Raw genomic sequence first — 23,783 nt, forward strand, 5'->3', positions numbered from 1 at the left:
CAGGCTCAGAGGCCTCTGGGACAACATTAAACATGGGAACATTCGAATTACAGGGGTCACAGAAGAAGAAGACAAAAAGAAAGGGTCTGAGAAAATATCTGAAGAGATTATAGTCGAAAATTTCCTTAACATGGGAAAGGAAATAGTCAATCAAGTCCAGGAAGTGCAGAGAGTCCCATACAGGATAAACCCAAAGAGAAACACGCCAAGACACATATTAATCAAACTATCAAAAGTTAAATATAAAGAAAAAAATATTAAAAGCAGCAAGGGAAAAGCAACAAATAATATACAAGGGATTCCCCATCAGGTTAACAGCTGATCTTTCAGCAGAAACTCTGCAAGCCAGAAGGGAGTGGCAGGACGTATTTAAAGTGATAAAAGGGAAAAACCTACAACCAAGATTTCTCTACCCAGCAAGGATCTCATTCAGATTCAAAGGAGAAATTAAAACCTTTACAGACAAGGGATTTCCCTGGTGGTGCAGTGGTTAAGAATCTGCCTGCCAATGCAGCGGACATGGGTTTGAGCCCTGGTCTGGGAAGATCCCACATGTCGTGGATCAACTAAGCCAGTGTGCTACAACTACTGAGCCTGCACTCTAGAGCCCATGAGCCACAACCACTGAACCCATGTGCCACAACTACTGAAGCCCATGCGCCTAGAGCCTGTGCTTCACAACAAGAGAAGCCACCACAATAAGAAGCCACGCACCACAATGAAGACTAGCCCCCGCTCGCCATAACTAGAGAAAGCCTGCGTGCAGCAATGAAGATCCAACACAGCCAAAAAAAAAAAAAAAAACTTTAAAAAAAAAAACCTCTATAGACAAGCAAAAGATAAGAGAATTCAGCACCACCAAACCAGCTTTACAACATATGCTAAAGGAACTTCTCTTGGCAGGAAACACAAGAGAAGGAAAAGACCTACAAAAACAAAGCCAAAACAATTAAGAAAATGGTAATAGGAACATGCATATCAATAATTACCTTAAATGTAAATGGATTAAATGCTCCAACCAAAAGATACAGATTGGCTGAATGGATACAAAAACAAGACCTGTATATATGCTCTCTACAAGAGACCCACTTCAGACCTAGGGACACATACGGACTGAAAGTGAGGGGATGGAAAAAGATATTCCATGCAAATGGAAAACAAAAGAAAGCTGGAGTAGCAATTCTCATATCAGAAAAATAGACTTTAAAATAAAGACTATTACAAGAGACAAAGAAAGACACTACATAATGATCAAGGGATCAATCCAAGAAGGTTATATAACAACTGTAGATATTTACCCACCCAACATAGGAGCACCTCAATACATAAGGCAAATGCTAACAGCCATAAAAGGGGAAATCAACAGTAACACAATAATAGTAGGTGACTTTAACACCCCACTTACACCAATCAACAGATCATCCAAACAGAAAATAAATAAGGAAACACAAGCTTTAAATGACACATTAAACAAGATGGACTTAACTGATATTTATAGGACATTCCATCCAAAAACCACAGAATACACTTTCTTCTCAAGTGCTCATGGAACATTCTCCAGGATAGACCATATCTTGGGTCACAAATCAAGCCTTCGTAAATTTAAGAAAATTGAAATCATATCAAGCATCTTTTCCGACCACAACACTATGAGACTAGATATCAATTATGGGAAAAAAATTTAAAAAAATACAAACACATGGAGGCTAAGCAATACGTTACTAAACAACCAAGAGATCACTGAAGAAATCAAAGAGGAAATCAAAAAATATCTAGAAACAAATGACAATGAAAACACGACGACCCAAAACCTATGGGATGCAGCAAAAGTGGTTCGAAGAGGGAAGTTTACAGCAATACGATTCTACCTCAAGAAACAAGAAAAATCTCAAATAAACAAGCTAACCTTACACCTAAAGCAATTAGAGAAAGAAGAACAAAAACCCCCCAAAGTTAGCAGAAGGAAAGAAATCATAAAGATCAGATCAGAAATAAATGAAAAAGAAATGAAGGAAACAATAGCAAAGATCAATAAAAGTAAAAGCTTTTATTGATAAATTGATAAACCATTAGCCAGACTCATCAGGGAAAAAAGGGAGAAGACAAATAAACAGAATTAGAAATGAAAAAGGAGAAGTAACAACTGAAACTGCAGAAATACAAAGGATCATGAGAGACTACTACAAGCAACTATATGTTAATAAAATAGACAACCTGGAAGAAATGGACAAATTCTTACAAAAGTACAACGTTTCAAGACTGAACCAGGAAGAAATAGAAAACATGAACAGACCAATCACAAGCACTGAAATTGAAACTGTGATTAAAAATCTTCCAACAAACAAAAGTCCAGGACCATATGGCTTCACAGGCAAATTCTGTCAAACATTTAGGGAAGAGCTAACACCTATCCTTCTCAAACTCTTCCAAAATATAGCAGAGGGAGGAACACTCCCAAACTCATTCTATGAGGCCACCATCACCCTGATACCAAAACCAGACAAAGATGTCACAAAGAGAGAAAACTACAGGCCAATATCACTGAGGAACATAGATGCGAAAATCCTCAACAAAATACTAGCAAACAGAATCCAACAGCACATTAAAAGGATCATACACCATGATCAAGTGGGGTTTATCCCAGGAATGCAAGGATTCTTCAATATATGCAAATCAATCAATGTGATACACCATATTAAGAAACTGAAGTATAAAAACCATATGATAATCTCAATAGATGCAGGAAAAGCTTTTGACAACATTCAGCACCCATTTACGATAAAAACTCTCCAGAAAGTGGGCATAGAGGGAACCTACCTCAACATAATAAAAGCCATATATGACAAACCTACAGTCAACATCATTCTCAATGGTGAAAAACTGAAAGCATTTCCTCTAAGATCAGGAACAAGACAAGGTTGCCCACTCTCACCACTATTATTCAACATAGTTTTGGAAGTTTTAGCCACGGCAGTCAGAGAAGAAAAAAAAATGAAATGAATCCAAGTAGGAAAAGAAGAAGTAAAATTGTCACTGTTTACAGATGACATGATACTATACATAGAAAATCCTAAAGATGCCACCAGAAAACTACTAGAGCTAATCAATGAATTTGGTAAAGTAGCAGGATACAAAATTAATGCACAGAAATCTCTTGCATTCCTATACACTAACAACAAAAATCAGAAAGAGAAATCAAGGAAACACTCCTATTTACCATTGCAACAAAACCAGAAAATACCTAGGAATAAACATACCTAAGGAGGCAAAAGACCTGTATGCAGAAAACTATAAGACACTGATGAAAGAAATCAAAGACGATACAAACAGATGGAAAGATATACCATGTTCTTGGATTGGAAGAATCAATATTGTGAAAGTGACTATATTACCTAAAGCAGCTACAGATTCAATGTAATCCCCATCAAATTACCAATGGTATTTTTCACAGAACTAGAACAAAAAATTTGACAATTTGTATGGAAACACAAAAGACCTCGAATAGCCAAAGCAATCTTGAGAAAGAAAAATGGAACTGAAGGAATCAGGCTCCCTGACTTCAGACTATACTACAAAGCTATAGTAATCAAGACAGTATGGTACTGGCACAAAAACAGAAATATAGATCAATGGAACAGGACAGAAAGCCCAGAGATAAACCCACGCACATATAGTCACGTTATCTTTGACAAAGGAGGCAAGAATATACAATGTAGAAAAGACAGCCTCTTCAATAAGTAGACCTGGGAAAACTGGACAGCTACATGTAAAAGAATGAAATTAGAACACTCCCTAACACCATACACAAAAATAAACTTCAAATGGATTAAATATTTGCAAACGAAGCAACTGACAAAGGATTAACCTCCAGAATATACAACCAGCTCATGCAGCTCAATATCAAAAAAACGAACAACCCAATCCAAAATGGGCGGAAGACCTAAACAGACATTTCTCCAAAGAAGATATACAGATTGCCAACAAACACATGAAAGGATGCTCAACATCACTAATCATTAGAGAAATGCAAATCAAAACTACAATGAGGTATTACCTCACACCGGTCAGAATGGCCATCATCAAAAAATGTACAAACGATAAATGCTGGAGAGGGTGTGGAGAAAAGGGAACCCTCCTACACTGTTGCTGGGCATGTAAATTGATACAGCCACTATGGAGAACAGTATGGTGGTTCCTTAAAAAACTAAAACTAGAACTACCAAATGACCCAGCAATCCCACTACTGGGCACATACCCTGAGAAAACCATAATTCAAAAAGAGTCATGTACCACAATGTTCATTGCAGCACTACTTACAATAGCCAGGACATGGAAGCAACCTAAGTGTCCATCGACAGATGAATGGATAAAGAAGATGTGGCACATATATACAATGGAATATTACTCAGCCATAAAAAGAAACAAAATTGAGTTATTTGTAGTGAGGCGGATAGACCTAGAGTCTGTCATGCAGAGTGAAGTAATTCAGAAAGAGAAAAACAAATACCGTATGCTAACACATATATATGGAATCTAAAAAAAAAAAATGGTTCTGATGAACCTAGGGGCAGGACAGGAATAAAGATGCAGACATAGAGAATGGACTTGAGGACATGGGGAGGGGGAAGGGTAAGCTGGGACAAAGTGAGAGAGTAGCACTGACATATACACACTAACAAATGTAAAATAGATAGCTAGTGGGAAGCAGCTGCATAGCACAGGGAGATCAGCTTGGTGCTTTGTGACCACCCAGAAGGGTGGATTGGGAGGGTGCGAGGGAGATGCAAGAGGGAGTGGATATGGAGATATATGTGTGCATATAGCTGATTCATTTTGTTACACAGCAGAAACTAACACAACATTGTAAAGCAATTATACTCCAATAAAGATGTTAAAAAAAATAAAAATAAAACACTGGGCACGAAATGTTTTAAATGGGGAGCAGAATTGGTAACTATAAAGTAAATCCACAACTTACCAATCTGGGCCATAATCTGACAAAGAGCAATCTGTTTCAAATATGTGGATTTCCCACTCATATTTGGTCCAGTTATGATAAAAAAATTACTCCCTTCTGTAATATAGGTATTGTTGGCAACAGGTTTTTCCACAGATATTTTTTCAAGAATGGGGTGCCATCCATGTTTGATTGCTAAAGTATCAGTAAACTCTGGCCGAACTAAAGAGAAAAATGTTTTTGAAAGATTAATATATTTATACTTAAAGATTCTGTGGTATATACATACTGTTTATACTTTAGTGATTTTACCTGGGTCAATTTGGAACAATATCATTAAGGTACTATTTTATCTCCAATCCTTCTAAATTATAATTGACACAGTCTAATCACATCGCAACTTTTATTCATTTCCAGAAAAATCTAAGACTTAGCTCCCTGTCATTGTGCTGGGCTCCAAAAGAGTTCATAACTTTTTCAGATTTGCATAATTAAAACGAATCAACCAGCCTCTGATAACACTTTTAAAATAACAATTAATTTACAAGTACTCTAAAATTGCACATTTACTTAATCTTTGCCTTAAGCATTATTTCAAATCTGACATACTTAGCTTTCCAAATGAGGTCTGAAAATAGAGTAAAACCAAATAAAAACATAATTTTATGTCCAAAGTTATAGAAATTTTGTCTAAAAAGAAATCTCAGAGGGTAGAGAAAACAGACACAAAAGATTTTGTTAATTTATAGCAAGAAACAATGATCAGGTCTGTATAGATAATTTCTGAGGTGAAGAGGGTGGGAGGACAAGTAAAAATTAAAATGCAACATGCTTCTAGATGAAACACATGGATAAACTTGAAAGCATTCATTATAAAAGTGAGGCTGATCAGAAAAAAATTTTTTACTATTTTTAAATCATTTTTAACATCAAAAATTCACTATTTATAAGTTTTGAGTTTCAGAATGGTCCCTCTCAAAATGGAGCAACATCAAATATCTTAATAGTTAAGAAAACTATTAAAATAGCTGATCTCTAATGTAAGGTTTTAACCCCAAAAGAGACATAAAAGATTGAAAAGTTTTGGTCTATATAATACCAACTGAAAAATTTAACATTTCCATAAGAAATACAGAAATATCAAAGATGAAAAAAAATCTTTGTAAAATACCTTTTCCCATCATACAGTCTTTCTTATTTGGGGAAACTTTAAAGTTTCTTGCAGTTTTTTTTTTCTTTCTGATTTCTCAATTTCTCAGTAAATAATTTTCTGACTTTTAAACGAAAATTTAAGGATATTTTCACTTTCTCTATTTTGAGTCTTAGTCTAGGACCATAAGCAAGACACTGTATTTCAGGTAACAAAAAAAAAAATGCAAACCATTCATAATTGTTATATAAAATTGCTTGAATGGAATACAAATTTCAGTACGCAACATATTTATCCCAAAGAAAATAACTTACCATAGTCAGAAAGAGTGCAGGCATGAGCAAATGACAGTAGCATATCCAGCATTGACACAGTGTCAGACAGTTTATGTAAGCAATGAATATGTTCATAAATCTCACTAAGCAGTTTGCACACTATCCTGAAAATACATGTTTGGTAAGACAAGTAGTGCCTTTTACAGAGGGACATACAATGCAATTGTAAAACAATACTAAATTCATTGTCTGAGGTAAAATAACATTCACATTTGAGTTGTACACTACAGGTAAAGTCTATTGTTCTATTGCCTCATTTTAGAGATGAGGAAATTGAAGCTTATACTCAAGGTCACAGTTACTTAGTAGCAAAGAATCCATCTTCTAGTGTGTTAACACCAAGTTTTTAAAATAACTGCTTTTATTAAATATTAATAAAATAAATTTTTATTAATAGAAATACTTTATATAGGTCAAAGCAAGCCCTCACTATACTTCAACAGATCCCATCTGCTAATAATTTTGTTCTTGCAATGTTAAATTCAACACAAAAGCTATTATGTATTTTCTCTCACCCATTCTCTCTCACCCTCTCTCTCTCTTCTCACACACACACACACACACATCCTAACAACATAATTATTTAAGCTTTTATGTGGCAGTTATCATATTGTGACATAATATAAAAGTTTTTCCCTTACATGGAGAAATATGTTCCCCAGCTTACTATATCTTATAATCTTTTTGGTCTATGCTCTGAAATTGTTTTGAAAGCCCAACATTTATCTTTATCATCTCAGCTTACCAATGTCCTAGTTCTTATTTCTAGACACATTGCTATCGTTTCATGAACAGCAAAAGACTGGCTTTATTGTGTTATTGTTATGTAAGTACTAAGGCATGAGAATTTGAGGGCTTACATACTAAAGAAAAAGAATAAACTTAATGAAACTTATCTGGGCCCAAGATAAGCCCAGATGTGCCAAGTTCTACATCATGGTGGAATATATACTACAAAAGTATCAGTGGTACTACAGGTACTTCAAGCTCATGTCATTATGACATTTCTTAAAACTTTATAAAAAGAATGAATGAAGTACTGCTGAAATGTAGAAATTTGGTTGGGTATCAAACTTTTTCTATAACACAGTATAATGCGTTTGTTTGGTCTGGTTTCGTTTGGTTTTGTAATTAAGATTTGCCCTGAATGTTCTGTGAGGCTCAGTGATCCCAGTCACAATGACAGACTTTAAAGTTTTAAATGGTTTTCCAGAAAATGGTCTTTCCTTGCTAACATTTGTAACTACAATTTTCCACAACCAGACAAAAAGTCAATTAATGAAACTTATAGCACCTCAAATTAAACCAATTTAATTCAGTATTCAAAAATTTCAAGTGCTCTTACATGTAAGTCATGTGATAGATTTCTCTCAAAGACTCTTGGCATCTTTCATTCATTTTAATTAAATCTGCTGATGTAAAGCTGTAAGAATTTTTCACTTTAGAAATCTGCTAGGAGATTAAAAAACAAAGGTCAAGATACATATATACTCTTATGAAATAAAACATATAGATTTAAAACAATAGAAGTATAGGTACTTAGGTTAATCACTTTAATTTTTCAGGTAATAATCTCACAAAAAAAGTCCCAAATAATGTTTGTGAAAGAGAAAAGGAAGATCACTTCTAAAGTTAAAGCAGAATTTTTTAACCTGGTCCATCTGACATGACTATTTTTACAGGTCTTAAAGGAGCCATGTAGAAATGTTAAAACACTACATCTTATTACCAAGTAATAATATGCATGGTAGATACTAATCCTCACTCCCTCTCTGATCCCTCCCTGTCTTAGCCCTTGGCCCATATCCAAACCTCACTCAATCTCTAACCCCATTACTAACTCTCAGCCCATTCTTTACTTCATCCATCCCTCATTACTTGGTAATACAATATGTATTTTAAAGACCCGAAAGTTGAATGGTTTGTTTTTGTCAAAAGGTATTCCCTGGGGGCAAAGAAAACAAAGATTAGAGTGGGTTAGACTTTCCCAAACTGGTATATTGTGGAGGAGTTAACATGTATATAGAAAAAAATATCACCCTGGCCCAAAGGTTTGGCAATACTGGATTTTAAAAAATCAAGCAAATTTCTCTACTTTAGGACTTTTATTAAACCTTTAATAGGCAGATGTGCATTGAGAAGACATAGTACAGTACTTTCCAAACTTCTTTGATCAAAACTTCCTTTTGGACTTTCTTTCTTCATTTTCCTTTTTTTACCCATACCAAGCTCCCAGAACTGTGGGAAACACTGTGTTTGGTATTTCTCTAAAAAAATCTTCTCAATCGCTTTTCGATTAGTAAAGCTATTAGGTGGGTGGGTAGGAGTAAGAGAAGCAATACACAAAACATTCAGAAATTTGTCATGTAATACTCAAGAAGTGCCTGAAAATATGTAAATGCAAGTCTGTAAAATCAGAAACAATAATTTCCTAACCAAAACTCTAGAATGAACCTTAATAAACTCTGAAGGAAGCCGATCATTGGGTAGGGTTGTACAATCTGTAGTCATCTGAATGAAAAATCCTCGAACAGAGCTAAAACTTGTCCTTAAAGGAAGACTATATTTTTCTGCAAGCTGCGATATCATTCCTAGTGACCAGAAACAAGAAAAACAAAAACAAAGAAATTTTAGTGAGGAAAAATTACTTTGTGTTTAAAAAAATCATATAACTTTTTCTTGTTATTTTATATATAAGTAGGAAGGTCTTGTTACCTTTTTTTTTTTGAAGTATAGTTGTTTTACAACATTGCATTTGTTTCATGTGTGCAACATAGTGATCCAGTGGGATTTTTTGCACGTTATATTCCATTATAGGTTATTACAAGATATTAAATATAATTCCCTGTGTTATATAGTAAATCCTTATCACTTATCTATTTTATGTATAGTAGTTTGTATCTGTTAATTCCGTACTCCTAATTTGTCCCTCCCTCCCTCTCCCCTGTGGTAACCATGAGTTTGTTTTCTATGTCTGTGAGTCTGTTCCCGTTTTGTATATAGATTCATTTGTATTATTTTTAATTTTTTTCAACTTTGAAGGCAGGAAAGATTTTTTTAATGACATTTAATACAAGAGACCCATTGTCTACTCCTGGATATCTCTGTGTCTCCTAAGAGAAGACACTTGTGAGTCCAATTAAAACTCAACTTAAGCCACTGACTTGTGGTCGCAACTGTGTCATTCATCTGTGTTTGCCCCACAGCAGTGTCGAGCCCACTGCTCTGTTCAGTGCTGGTAGGTGTTCTATCAATGTTTGCCAATTTAATAAATGACTGAATAAATGAAAAAGTGAATGAGAAAAACTTAGAGCCTTAGCCAGGTTCTCCTTCTGATCATTTAGATGGTGCTTACTTCCAAATTAACTGAGAAGGACCTGGTGCTAGAATAAAAATAAACAGCTTACTAAAAAGTAAAAAAGTTTAAAAAAGTTAAAAAAGTAAGAAGTAAAAAAATAGTTTTTTGTTTTTTTTTTTTAAAAAGGCCGAAGAAACAAAACCAGAAAATCAAATAAATGATAGAAGGTTCCACTTTTAGCTAGGATATTAAAAAGTCACAAAAAACCATCAGTGCCACTGTAACCATGAGAAAACAATAAATTTAGAAATTTTCTGTCATAAAAGTTATTGAAAGAGATCTGGACACAAGTCTAAATGAACGGAATTCCAGAGAGAGACAAGCCCTAGATCACTGGGCATGAGTAAGTGGAAGTCAGCTGCTGTTGGTAAAGAAACTCTGCTGGGATGAGGAGGAATGAGCCACGCTTCAACCAGCCAGGCCTGGCTGCTTGGCAGATTGGAAAACAGAGAGACAGCCAGCTCTCGCTGTAGCCCATTCTCCCTCCCGATATTTTTTTAAATTAATTTTTATTGTAGTACAGTTGCTTTACAATGTTGTGTAAGTTTCTACTGTACAGCAAAATGAATCAGCTATACATATACATATATCCCCTTTTTTGGATTTCCTTCCCATTTAGGTCACCACAGTGCATTAAGTAGAGTTCCCCGTGCTACACAGTATGTTCTCATTAATTATCTATTTTACATATAGTATCAATAGTGTATATGAGTCAATCCCAATCTCCCAATCATCCCACCACCCCCACTTTCCCTCTTGGTATCCATACGTTTGTTCTCCACATCAGTGTCTCAATTTCTGCTTTGCAAATAAAATCATCTATACCATTTTTCTAGATTCTACGTGTATGTGTTAATATACGATATTTGTTTCTCTCTGACTTACTCCACTCTAGGTCCATCCACGTCTCTACAAATGACCCAATTTTGTTCCTTTTTATGGTTGAGTAATATTCCATTGTATATATGTACCACACCTTCTTTATCCATTCCTCTGTTGATGGACATTTCGGTTGCTTCCATGTCCTTGCTATTGTAAAGAGTGCTGCAGTGAACACTGGGGTGCATGTGTCTTTTTGAATTATTGTTTTCTCTGGGTATATGCCCTGTAGTGGGATTGCTGGGTCATATGGTAGCTCTATTTTTAGTTTTTTAGGGAACAGCCATACTGTTTTCCATAGTGGCTGTATCAATTTACATTCCCACCAACAGTGCAAGAGGGTTCCCTTTTCTCCACACCCTCTCCAGCATTTATTGTATATAGATTTTTTGGTGATGGCCATTCTGACCTGTGTGAGGTGATCTCATTGTAGGTTTGATTCACATTTCTCTAATAATTAGTGACACTGAGCATCTTTTCATGTGCCTCTTGGCCATCTGTATGTCTTCCTGGAGAAATGTGTTTAGGTCTTCTGCCCATTTTTTGTTTGGGTTGTTTGTTTCTTTGATATTGAGCTGCATGAGCTGCTTGTACATTTTGGAGATTAATCCTTTGTCAGTTACTTCATTTGCAAATATTTTCTCCCATTCTGAGGGTTGTCTTTTCGTCTTGTTTATGGTTTCCTTTGCTATGCAAAGGCTTTTAAGTTTCATTAGGTCCCATTTGTTTATTTTTGTTTTTATTTTCATTACTCTAGGAAGTGAGTCAAAAAAGATCTTGCTGTGAATTATGTCAAAGAGTGTTCTGCCTATGTTTTCCTGTAAGAGTTTTATAGTGTCTGGCCTTACATTTAGGTCTTTAATCCATTTTGAGTTCAATGATTAACTCTTATCAATTCTTCCTTCAACCTCTGCATCTCTCTCTTCTCATATACACCCTAAATAATGCTTTGTTAACTTGTAATAGCTTATAATAGTTCCTCTTTCCATTGCTCCACTCAAATTCACTCAACATATCTTCTTGATCAATTTCATTCCATAGAGCAAAAACATCTCAGTGCCTCTTCATTCTCCTTGGGAAAAATCTCCAATCTGGCCTTTGAAAACTAAATTCTGATCCCCAGCCTACATTTCTGACCTTATCTCTTAGTAGTTCTGTAAGGAAATGCCCTATACCATCCTAACAAATTTCCTCACTCATCCCTTAAGGTTTCCTCAGGCCATTGTGCTTCAGTTTGTACCACTGCCAGAGGGCAGAACGCCTTTTTAGGCTATTCTACTAAAAATATTCCCATCCGTTATGCCTCCACACTCAGTCACACTCTGACCCCTCTGACCTACTATTTTTTTCTTCATGTATCTTAAATCCATGTGAAATTATGTACTATATATGATTGATGTACTTTATATATCAATATGGATATACATATATATATATATACACACACATATGTGTGTATGTTTCTTTATTATCTGTCTCTACTACTATTATAGCTCCATGAGGACAGGGACTTTGTTCTGTTCACTATGTATTCCCAGTACCTAGGACAGTGTCTATATTAACTAGGAGATTAATAAATTCACAAAATGAATTACTGTACTAGCTGAAATGCTACCTCTTCTAGACAAAAATGATATCTCTTCCTCCAATGAAACCCTTTAGCACTGATAGCCAGTATTTTTCATGCAATTTATACTCAACATTGTACAAAGGTAAACTACTCTCCTAGCCTTCATGTAACCCTATATTTAAATTTGAAGGAACTCTAAATTTAAGTTTGTAGAAAAGAAGGGACACATGATAACACTTTGAGATCTTTTTTTTTTAAAAGGCTCCTTAAATGATAATATCTGTTAACATTATCTGTTATTTGTTTTGGTAACAAAAAATAAATTTAAAATATGCATCATTAATATAATCAGCAAAAAAGTACAACATGTCCTAAAAATATTTGTTTTATTTCTAAAAAACAGAAAAAATATGTTCAAGTAATTAAATTACCTGCTATGTCATCTACAATCTCTGTATATGTTCTTCTGGCTATGTCAAGAAATTCATTTATGTTAGACCTCACTGCATAGCACTTCTGAGTCCTCATGTTCAGGCATCCTTTCATGTATCTTGCATCATCATTAATTACTGTTTTAATCTTGTCAAGTATGATTACAAACCTAAAAAAGAACATTATAGGCAATAAGTCAAACAGTTATGTTAATTGATAATTTGAATAACAGTTAATGATAGCAAATAACACATTTTCTTAAAATTACTGTTGAAAATTATTTTGCAAATAAATAAGCAATATATATAAAATTACATAAATTAGGACTGTGACTACATCAATCGTAAACTATTTCATCAGTCATAACTACTCTCCTAAAATAACATGAGACCACCAAGAACAATCCTACAACTGCTAATAAACAGATCTCCCAAATTACACATACTAACTGTGTCTGTGAATATAAAATATATCCTTGAAGCACTTTATAAAAATTCTGGCTTCATGCTCACTGACTCAATAAACATTTACTTATACCATGTAGCAATCACTGTGTTAGGTGCAGGGATTCAAAGAAGGATTAACATACGGTCCTTGCCCTCAGCTGGTACAAGGGAGATTAAGCATATTATGACACAGTATAACAGGAACCTTTCAATTATCAGTGTCTAAGTGCAGTGATCATGCAGACCAGGAGTCTGGTAACACCTATTTTCCTAACCTTTTATTTTACAGTATTCTGTTCTGTATTTATCTGTAATAATTCGGTTTTATTAACCTCATTTTCTGACCTCACATAAGGTGTGAATCTTGAATCAATAAAATAACAGTTTTTAAGTATCACAAGTCTTTTTGTTCAAGAACCAAGGTGCCACTGCTAAAAGCAATACTAAAAGTAAACTGTAATTAGATCTTATTCAGTATTCATATAGCCTATTTTTTGGTTACATTAAGTCCTTCATGATTTAACACAAAAGAATAATATATTTTTATATTTGCAAGTCTTTCCTTGGAGAATAGTTAAAAAAAAAAAGAAATATTAAAATTTTGTATGATTTCAATTTTTAATGCTATTCTAATTGTCCATTAACACAAACCCTCAATGTGCTGTTACCCTATTTATTGGTATTTATAAAATGTAATATATAAATAAATTTTTAATGAACAGTTTAAAATTTCTGTTAACCAAAGCTCAAGTAATTGTTCTATAGAATACAATTAGAGTTCTTAAAATCAGTTATGATCAGGAAGAAAGAAATAATCTGCTGTTTTATTAACAGTTGAATGACAAAGACCTCTTATCTTCCAAGGAACCATAGTAAGCTCTTAATAAAGGTGTGTTACAGTTCTTCAGAGTAATCTATTAAAGAATAAAGAAAAAGATAGTTAAGGATAATAAATTATGACATTATTCAAACAAAGCATTTTAGACTTGTTTAGTACTTTACATTTTACCAAGTATTTTCTTGCTTCATCATCTCATTTATATACTCATAACAGAAATTTTAGGTATGTAGGTGAAGACAGGTTGTATCTGGCCCATTTTTCAGATAAAGAGCACATGGCTAAACAGTGGCATCCACTGCTTTACTATTATGACTTTTATTTTCCTTGCCGCCCAACTAACATTAACATTAAACTACTTATTAATGTAGTTTAACTAGTTTAATTAACTACTTATTAATGCAGTTAAACAGTTATCATTGTACATTCAGAGTACTCTACATATAACTCCAAAATTTGGTTTAAATGTATTAATACATTAAACTAAAAAAGTGTTCTGTATATTTGTAAATAGAGCAATTTCTCCATTCTTATATGGCAAAAGTAGTGATTTTATTTTGCTTAATGGAAACTATGAGTGATCACACTATTCGAATAAACAGAAAAGAGAAAAACATAGGTAACCTGACTTTTACCTCCTATTTTAGTTTTGTTATGAGGCAATGGCAATAACTTTTTTGCTTATTAATAGAAAAATAATATTTACATACCAATAAAAACTAGAAATGCATAAGAGCATAAAGAAAAAATTTAAATCACTCATTATTCTACCACCTTTCCAAAGATATATACTCTAAGTATTATGATATATTTCCTGTCCCTTTTTCAAATCAAAAAATTTATATCATTACATGCTCCTTTTCTCCCCCATCTATTTAAAAGTAGATAAGAAAAATCACCATTCTGTAACCATCAGAGTTACTTCAGGTAAGAGTCATTAATAAATAACAAAATCAATGGGTGAAAGTTTGACAAGAAACAGTATATTTACACAGTCTCACGGTATCTCTCCACAGATTACTTATAACTTTATAGTGAAGCAATTAATCAAAGTTATTATCACCAAGAAGGGAAAGAAAAATGACATCATGTGCCTCCTGATGTAATACACTGAGAAAGATACAACATTGCTCATAGAGTATTATTGCCAAATATGTGTAAGCAGTATTTAATCATGAGGAAACAATCACACAAACTGAGAAATATCTTATTAAACAACTGACCCGGTGCCTGTGGCCGCTGGTTTCCCTGCACATTTGGCACCGCCAGGGCTCTCGTGATCCAAGCAGTCATACCACCTCTGCACCTGGTCCTCACAGGGGCAGACCAAGAGCTCCAAGGCAGCCTCAGGACCAGACTCCTGTGGGTGGACCACATGCAGAGGTGGGGATAAAACCAAAGCTGAACCCCAGGGACGGGGTGACTAAGGAAGAAGATCGAAAATCTTTCCATCAGCTGTACAAGCTGCAGATCAAATCCCCACGATCAGCTAGGAAGACCCTGTTTTTATGGAATATCTGAGTAGACAATGAGTGTTCCCACAAATGAAAATGGTCTAGCTCTGGCAGCTGTGGACTTTCGGGGCAAGCACACGCAGGAACTGGGCCAGATCAGAGTCTGAGTGGTCCCCACAGGGCACACAGCAGGTCCAGAGACCAGCCCAGAGGCAGAGGAGGGCCTCTTGGGGAGGCAGAGGTGAGCTGTGGCTCACGGCATGTAAGGGCACTTACAGTGGAGACTCCAGGGAAACATAATTATTACTATTAATTTTATTACATTTTGATTCATTCTGTTGTTGGCTCTAGATTTTTTTTTTTCTGTTTGTTTGTTGTTTAGTTTTGTTTTTATTTAAATTCAGTCTTCTGGGATCTCCATGGTTTATAAAATATTTTTATTTTTATTTTTTTATACATTTCTATTTTTACTTTGCTTTTATGTTGTTCTGTGTTCTTTTCCCTTATTTTTTTCCTTCTTCTTTTTCTTTAATATATTTTTCTTTTTTTTCTTTTTTCTTTTTTTTATATTTCCATTTCTACTTTGCTTTTCTGTTGCCTGTGTTTTTTCCCTTTTTATTTTATTTTATTTTATTATTTTAAAATTATTTTTATCAGTTTGTTCTGTTTCCTTGCTTTATTCTTCATTTGGCAAACTGGTTTGGTTTTGTTTTTAGGTTATGTGTTTATGTTAGTTTTAATCCTAATTGTTTGATTTCATTTTTGAGTTCTTGTATTTCTCTGGTTGTTCTCTTGATTTTTGTTTTATTTCACTCTGTTTTGTTTCTTGCACGTGTGTGTGTGTTTCCTTGTTTCTGTTTTTGTTTTTACAATTTCTCCAGGGTTCTGTTTGCCTTTTTTGTCTTTCTTTAATATACTTTCTATTTTTTAACATATATTTCTATTTCTACATTGTTTTTCTGTTGTTCTGTCTTTTTTCCCCTTTCTCTTTTTTTTTTTATATCATTTTTGTCGGTTTGTTTTGTTTCTTTGCTTCATTCTTCAGTTAGAATTCTGCTTTGGTTTTGTTTTTTGGTTTTGGGTTTTTGTCAGCTTTCCTCTTAATTGATTTCATTCTTGGGTTCTTCTGTTTGTCTGGTTGTTCTCCTGCTATTTGATTTATTTGGTTCTGTTTTTGTTTCTTTTCTGTGTGTGTGGCATGTTTCCTTGTTTCTGTTTCCATTTGTTTGATTTTACTTTTTCTCTGGGGTTTTGTTAGTCTTTTTTTTTTTTTTAATCCCCTTTATTGCCAGGACAAGCGACTTGCGGGGTCTTGGTTCCTCGACCAGAAGATGGGCCTGAGGCTCTGGAATGGCAGCACCGAATCCAGGATGCTGGACTACCAGAGAATTCCTGGTCCCAGGGAAGATTAACTGCCAAGAGCTCTCACTGAGGCCTCTATCTGAATCCAAGACCCAGGTCCACCCAACTGCCAGCAGCTCCCAGCACTGGACACGTCATACCAAACAACAAACAAGACAGGAACACAAACCCATCCATCAGCACACAGACTACCTAAAGTCATACTAAGCTAACAGACACCCCAAAACAAATCACCTGACACGGCCCTGCTCATCAGAGGGAAAAGACTCAGCTCCACCCACCAGAACGCAAGCACCAGTCCCTCCCATCAGGATGCCTACACAAGACACTGGACCAACACCACCACCGGGGGCAGAGAACAGAAGTAAGAGGAACTGTGATCCTGCAGCCTAGGGAAAAGAGACCTCAAATACTGTATATTAGACAAAATAAGAAGACAGAGAAATATCTTACAGGCAAAGGAGCAAGATTAAAATGCACAAGACCAAATAAATGAAGAGGAAATAGGCAAACTAACTGAAAAAGAATTCAGAGTGATGATAGTAAAGATGATCCAAAATCTTGGAAATACAACACAGAAAATATAAGAAACGTTTAACAAGGACCTAGAAGAACTAAAGAGCAAACAAACATTAATGAACAACACAATAACTGAAATAAAAAACACTCTAGAAGGAATCAATAGCAGAATAACTGAGGCAGAAGAACGGATTAGAGAGCTGGAAGATAAAATGGTGGAAATAAATGTCGCAGAGCAGAGTAAAGAAAAAAGAATGAAAAGAATGGAGGACAGTCTCAGAGACCTCTGGGACAACATTAAGCACACCAACATTCAAATTATAGGTGTCCCAGAAGAAGAAGAAGAAGAAAAAAATGGAGTTGAAAATATCTGAAGAGATTATAGTTGAAAAATTCCCCAACATGGGAAAGGAAATAGCCACCCAAGTCCAGGAAGCACAGAGAGTCCCATACAGGATAAACCCAAGGAGAAACATGCCGAGACACATATTAATCGAGCTAACAAAAATTAAACACAAAGAAAAAATATTAAAAGCAACACGGGAAAAGCAACAAAAAGCATACCAGGGAATCCCCATAAGATTAACAGCTGATATTTCAGCAGAAACTCTACAGGCCAGAAGGGAGTGGGAAGATATATTTAAAGTGATGAAAGGGAAAAACCTACAACCAAGATTACTCTACCCAGCAAGGATCACATTCAGATTCGACGGAGAAATCAAAAGCTTTACAGACAAGCAAAAGTTAAGAGAATTCAGCACTACCAAACCAGCTTTACAACAAATGCTAAAGGAACTTCTCTAGGCAGGAAACACAAGAGGAGGAAACGACTTACAAAAACAAACCCAAAACAATTAAGATAATGTAATAGGAACATACATTTCAATAATTATCTTAAATGTAAATGGATTAAATGCCCCAACCAAGGGACCCAGACTGGCTGAACGGATACAAAAACGAGACCCATATATATGCTGTCTACAAGAGACCACTTCAGAACAAGGGACACATACAGACTGAAAGTAAGGGGATGGAAAAAGATATTCCATGCAAATGGAAATCAAAAGAAAGCTGGAGTAGCAATTCTCATATCAGACAAAATAGACTTTAAAATAAAGACTATTAAAAGAGACAAGGAAGGACACTACATAATGATCAAGGGATCAATCCAAGACGAAGATATAACAATTGTAAATATGTATGCACCCAACATAGGAGCACCTCGATACATAAGGCAAATGCAAACAGCCATAAAAGGGGAAATCGACAGTAACACAACAATAGTAGGTGACTTTAACACCCCACTTACACCAATGGACAGATCATCCAAACAGAAAATAAATAAGGAAACACAAGCTTTAAATGACACATTAAACAAGATGGACTTAATTGATATTTATAGGATATTCCATCCAAAAACAATAGAATACACTTTCTTCTCAAGTGCTCATGGAACATTCTCCAGGATAGACCATATCCTGGGTCACAAATCAAGCCTTGGTACATTTAAGAAAACTGAAATCATATCAAGTGTCTTTTCCAACCACAATGCTATGAGACTAGATATCAATTACAGGAAAAAAATCTGTAAAAAATACAAACACATGGAGGCTAAGCAATACGCTACTAAACAACCAAGAGATCACTGAAGAAATCAAGGAGGAAATCAAAAAATACCTGGAAACAAATGACAATGAAAACACAATGACCCAAAACCTATGGGATGCAGCAAAAGCTGTTTGAAGAGGGAATTTTATAGCAACAAAATCCTACCTTAAGAAACAAGAAAAATCTCAAACAAACAACCTAAACTTACACCTAAAGCAATTAGAGAAAGAGGAACAAAACATCTCAAAGTTAGCAGAAGGAAAGAAATCATAAAGACCAGATAAGATATAAATAAAAAGAAATGAAGGAAACAATAGCAAAGATCAATAAAAGTAAAAGCTGGTTCTTTGAGAAGATAAACAAAATTGATAAACCATTAGCCAGACTCATCAGAAAAGAAAGGAAGAAGACTCAAATCAACAGAATTAGAAATGAAAAAGGACAAGCAACTACTGACACTGCAGAAATACAAAGGATCCTGAGAGATTACTACAAGCAACTATATGCCAATAAAAGGGACAACCTGGAAGAAATGGACAAATTCTTAAAAAAGTATGGTTATACTTTTTCAAGATTGAACCAGGAAGAAATAGAAAACATGAACAGACCAATCACAAGCACTAAAATTGAAACTGTGATTAACAATCTTCCAACAAGCAGAAGTCCAGGGCCAAATGGCTTCAAAGGTGAATTCTATCAAACATTTAGAGAAGAGCTAACACCTATCCTTCTCAAACTCTCCCAAAATATAGCAGAGGGAGGAACACTCCCAAACTCATTCTATGAGGCCACCATCACCCTGATACCAAAACCAGACAAAGATGTCACAAAGAGAGAAAACTACAGGCCAATAGCACTGAGGAACATAGATGCAAAAATCCTCAACAAAACACTAGCAAACAGAATCCAACAGCACATTAAAAGGATCATACACCATGATCAAGTGGGGTTTATCCCAGGAATGCAAGGATTCTTCAATATATGCAAATCAATCAATGTGATACACCATATTAAGAAACTGAAGTATATAAACCATGATAATCTCAATAGATGCAGAAAAAGTTTCTGACAACATTCAACACCCATTTACGATAAAAACTCTCCAAAAAGTGGGCATAGAGGGAACCTACCTCAACATAATAAAAGCCATATGACAAACCTACAGCCAACATCATTCTCAATGGTGAAAAACTGAAAGCATTTCCTCTAAGATCAGGAACAAGACAAGGTTGCCCACTCTCACCACTATTATTCAACATAGTTTTGGAAGTTTTAGCCACAGCAGTCAGAGAAGAAAAAGAAATGAAACGAATCCAAGTAGGAAAAGAAGAAGTGAAACTGTTACTGTTTACAGATGACATGATATTATACATAGAAAATCCTAAAGATGCCACCAGAAAACTACTAGAGCTAATCAATGAATTTGGTAAAGTAGCAGGATACAAAATTAATGCACAGAAATCTCTTGCATTCCTATACACTAACAACAAAAAATCAGAAAGAGAAATCAAGGAAACACTCCCATTTACCATTGCAACAAAAACATAAAATACTGAGGAATAAACTTACCTAAGGAGGCCAAAGACTTGTATATAGAAAACTATACGACACTGATGAAAGAAATCAAAGACGATACAAACAGATGGAAAGATATACCATGTTCTTGGATTGGAAGAATCAACATTGTGAAAGTGACTATATTGCCCAAAGCATCTACAGATTCAGTGCAATCCTTATCAAATTACCAATGGTATTTTTCACAGAACTAGAACAAAAAATTTGACAATTTGTATGGAAACACAAAAGACCTCGAAAAGCAATCTTGAGAAAGAAAAACGGAACTGGAGGAATCAGGCTCCCTGACTTCAGATATACTACAAAGCTATAGTAATCAAGACAGTATGGTACTGGCACAAAACAAAAATACAGATCAATGGAACAGAACAGAAAGCCCAGAGATAAACCCACGCACATATAGTCACGTTATCTTTGACAAAGGAGGCAAGAATATACAATGTAGAAAAGACAGCCTCTTCAATAAGTGGAGCTAGGAAAAGTGGACAGCTACATGTAAAAGAATGATATTAGAACACTCCATAACACCATACACAAAAATAAACTCAAAATGGATTAAAGACCTAAATGTAAGGCCAGACACTATAAAACTCTGAGAGGAAAACATAGGCAGAACACTCTATGACATAAATCACAGCAAGATCTTTTTTGACCCACCTCCTGGAGTAATGGAAATAAAATCAAAAGTAAACAAATGGGACCTAATTAAACTTCAAGCATTTGCACAGCAAAGGAAACCATAAACAAGATAAAAAGACAACCCTCAGAATGGGAGAAAATATTTGCAACTGACAAGGGATTAATCTCCAAAATACACAAGCAGCTCTGTAGCTCAATATCAAAAAAACAAACAACCTAATCCAAAAATGAGCAGAAGACTAAATAGACATTTCTCCAAAGAAAACATACAGATTGCCAAGAAACACATGAAAAGATGCTCAACATCACTAATCATTAGAGAAATGCAAACAACCACAATGAGGTATCTCCTCACACTGGTCACAATGGTCATCATCAAAAAATGTACCAACAATAAATGCTGGAGAGGGTGTGGAGAAAAGGGTTTCCTCCTACACTGTTGGTGGGAATGTAAATTGATACAGCCACTATGGAGGACAATATGGAGGTTCCTTAGAAAACTAAAAATAGAATTACCATATGACCCAGCAATCTCACTACTGGGCATATACCCTGAGAAAACCATAATTCAAAAAGATACATGTACCACAATGTTCACTGCAGCATTGTTTACAATTGCCAGGACATGGAAGCAAGCTAAATGTCCATCAACACATGAATGGATAAAGAAGATGTGGCACATATATACAATGGAATATTACTCAGCCATAAAAAGGAGCAAAATTGAGTTATGTGTACTGAGGTGGATGGACCTAGAGTGTCATACAGAGTGAAGTAAGTTAGTAAGAAAAAAAGAAATATCATATGCTAACACACATATATGGGATCTAAATAAACGGTACTGATGAAACTAGAGGCAGGGCAGGAATAAAGGTGCAGATGTAGAGAATGGACTTGAGGACAGAGAGGGGGAAGGGGAAGCTGGGACGAAGTGAGAGAGTAGCACTGACATATATTCACTACCAAATGTATAATGGATGGCTAGTGGGAAGCTGCTGCATAGCACAGGGAGATCAGCTTGATGCTTTGTGACCACCTCGAGGGGTGAGATAGGGAGGGTGGGAGGGAGGCGCAAGAGGGAGGGTATATGGGGATATATGTATACTTGTAGCTGATACGCTTTGTTGCACAACAGAAGCTAACACAACACTGGAAAGCAATTATATTCCAATAAAGATATTAAAAAAAAAAAACTGACCCTTACTCTTCAAGATGTCAGTATCACAAAAGGCAAAGAAAGGCTGAGAAACTTTTCACTTTAAAAAAGTGTAAAGAAGCCATGACATTAAATACAATGCATGGTCCCTGACTGGATCATGTACCAGGAAAAAAAAAATACCATAAAGAACAGTATTAGGACAACTGGAAAAATGTGAATATAGGCTATATATAATATACAGTTGATCCTTGAACAACACGGGTTTGAACTGTGAGGGTCCAGTTATGGGTGGATTTTTTTCAATAGTACAATAAATACCACAGTACTACATGATCTGCGGTTAGTTGAATCTGCAGATATGGAACTGCAGATACAGAGGAACTGTGGATGTGGAGGAACTGAATATTCAAAGGGCCAACAATAAGTTATATGCAGAATTTCCACTGCACGCAGGGTTGGTGTCCCTGACCCCCATGTTGTTCAAGGGTCAACTTAATAGTATTTTACCAATGTTAAATATCCTGAATTTTTAAATCATATTGTGGTTATGCAAGAGAACATCTTTGTTCTTAGGAGATATGCACTTTAGCATTTAGGTACTGCAACTTATTCTCAAATGGTTCAGTAAGGTAATAATAAGGACAATAATATGTGTGTGTGCTGTGTGTGGAAAGAGAGAGAATATGGGAATTCATTATACTATTCTCGCAACTTACTGTATGAAATTTTTTCAAAACAAAAAGTTTAAAAAAACTGATGCTAGACATGTTTAAACAACATGTACACATAAAAATTACCTTTAAAGGATCCACGAGTTCCAAGGTATGTTTTAGGTATATTAAATTTGTTATCTTTGATTCAGCTGCATTAACCTATTAAGATAAAAATCCAAATGTGGACACCATAAATATTTAACACATTAATGGGTTTTCCTCTTGAACATTCTACACTTACATTTCCCATACATTTTTATTTATCAACCTAGGCAGGATAACAGCCTAGACGATGGTTACAAATTACTGACCCATCATGATAAGCCTAATGCACTAGTCTCCTGTAAGTCTGACAGTGAGAAGAGTTCACCTCACTGTATCCAACTTTCATTTCTATATAAAACCCTTTGTGTCCAGCTTAACCCACAGTAGCAATAGGAGATACAATTCAATACTGACCAGCACTAAGAGACTAAGATTAATTTTAAAAGGCAGAAAAGACACTGATAAATGGATGATACTTGAAAAACTGAATCCAAACCTCCCAGATAGTTATAGAACATGAATTTCCCTCATCGGTTCCTGTTTACGCAAGTAAAACAATTTTCATAATTCCAGCGGTCCAAACTATAGTTTTTCAAAATAAAGCAACATCAACATTCTAAATTTTATAAATAAATTTTAAAAAAATCAAATCATACCATCTCCAAAGCCAAACACTGGTACTAAACCTGGGGAAATGAGGAATGTTTGTGAATGGACTAATTTACCAATACTGACAAGGAGTTT

The 23,783-nt window shown here is 35.1% G+C and overlaps 1 protein-coding gene across 1 annotated transcript in view; it reads right to left on the reverse strand.

The window, feature by feature from the left end:
* Positions 1-23,783, reverse strand: part of MSH4 (mutS homolog 4) — a 90,774-nt gene that overhangs the window by 23,081 nt on the left and 43,910 nt on the right. The window contains exons 9-15 of the mRNA XM_061186433.1: positions 23,079-23,153; positions 13,977-14,041; positions 12,681-12,850; positions 8,897-9,033; positions 7,788-7,891; positions 6,422-6,546; positions 4,979-5,179 (exon numbers count right to left, since the gene is read on the reverse strand). Of these exons, the coding sequence (XP_061042416.1) occupies positions 4,979-5,179; positions 6,422-6,546; positions 7,788-7,891; positions 8,897-9,033; positions 12,681-12,850; positions 13,977-14,041; positions 23,079-23,153 (877 nt within the window). The remainder of the gene's footprint in view (positions 1-4,978; positions 5,180-6,421; positions 6,547-7,787; positions 7,892-8,896; positions 9,034-12,680; positions 12,851-13,976; positions 14,042-23,078; positions 23,154-23,783) is intronic.

The sequence above is a fragment of the Eubalaena glacialis genome, chromosome 3, assembly GCF_028564815.1.
Source record: "Eubalaena glacialis isolate mEubGla1 chromosome 3, mEubGla1.1.hap2.+ XY, whole genome shotgun sequence".
NCBI classification, from domain to species: domain Eukaryota; kingdom Metazoa; phylum Chordata; class Mammalia; order Artiodactyla; family Balaenidae; genus Eubalaena; species Eubalaena glacialis.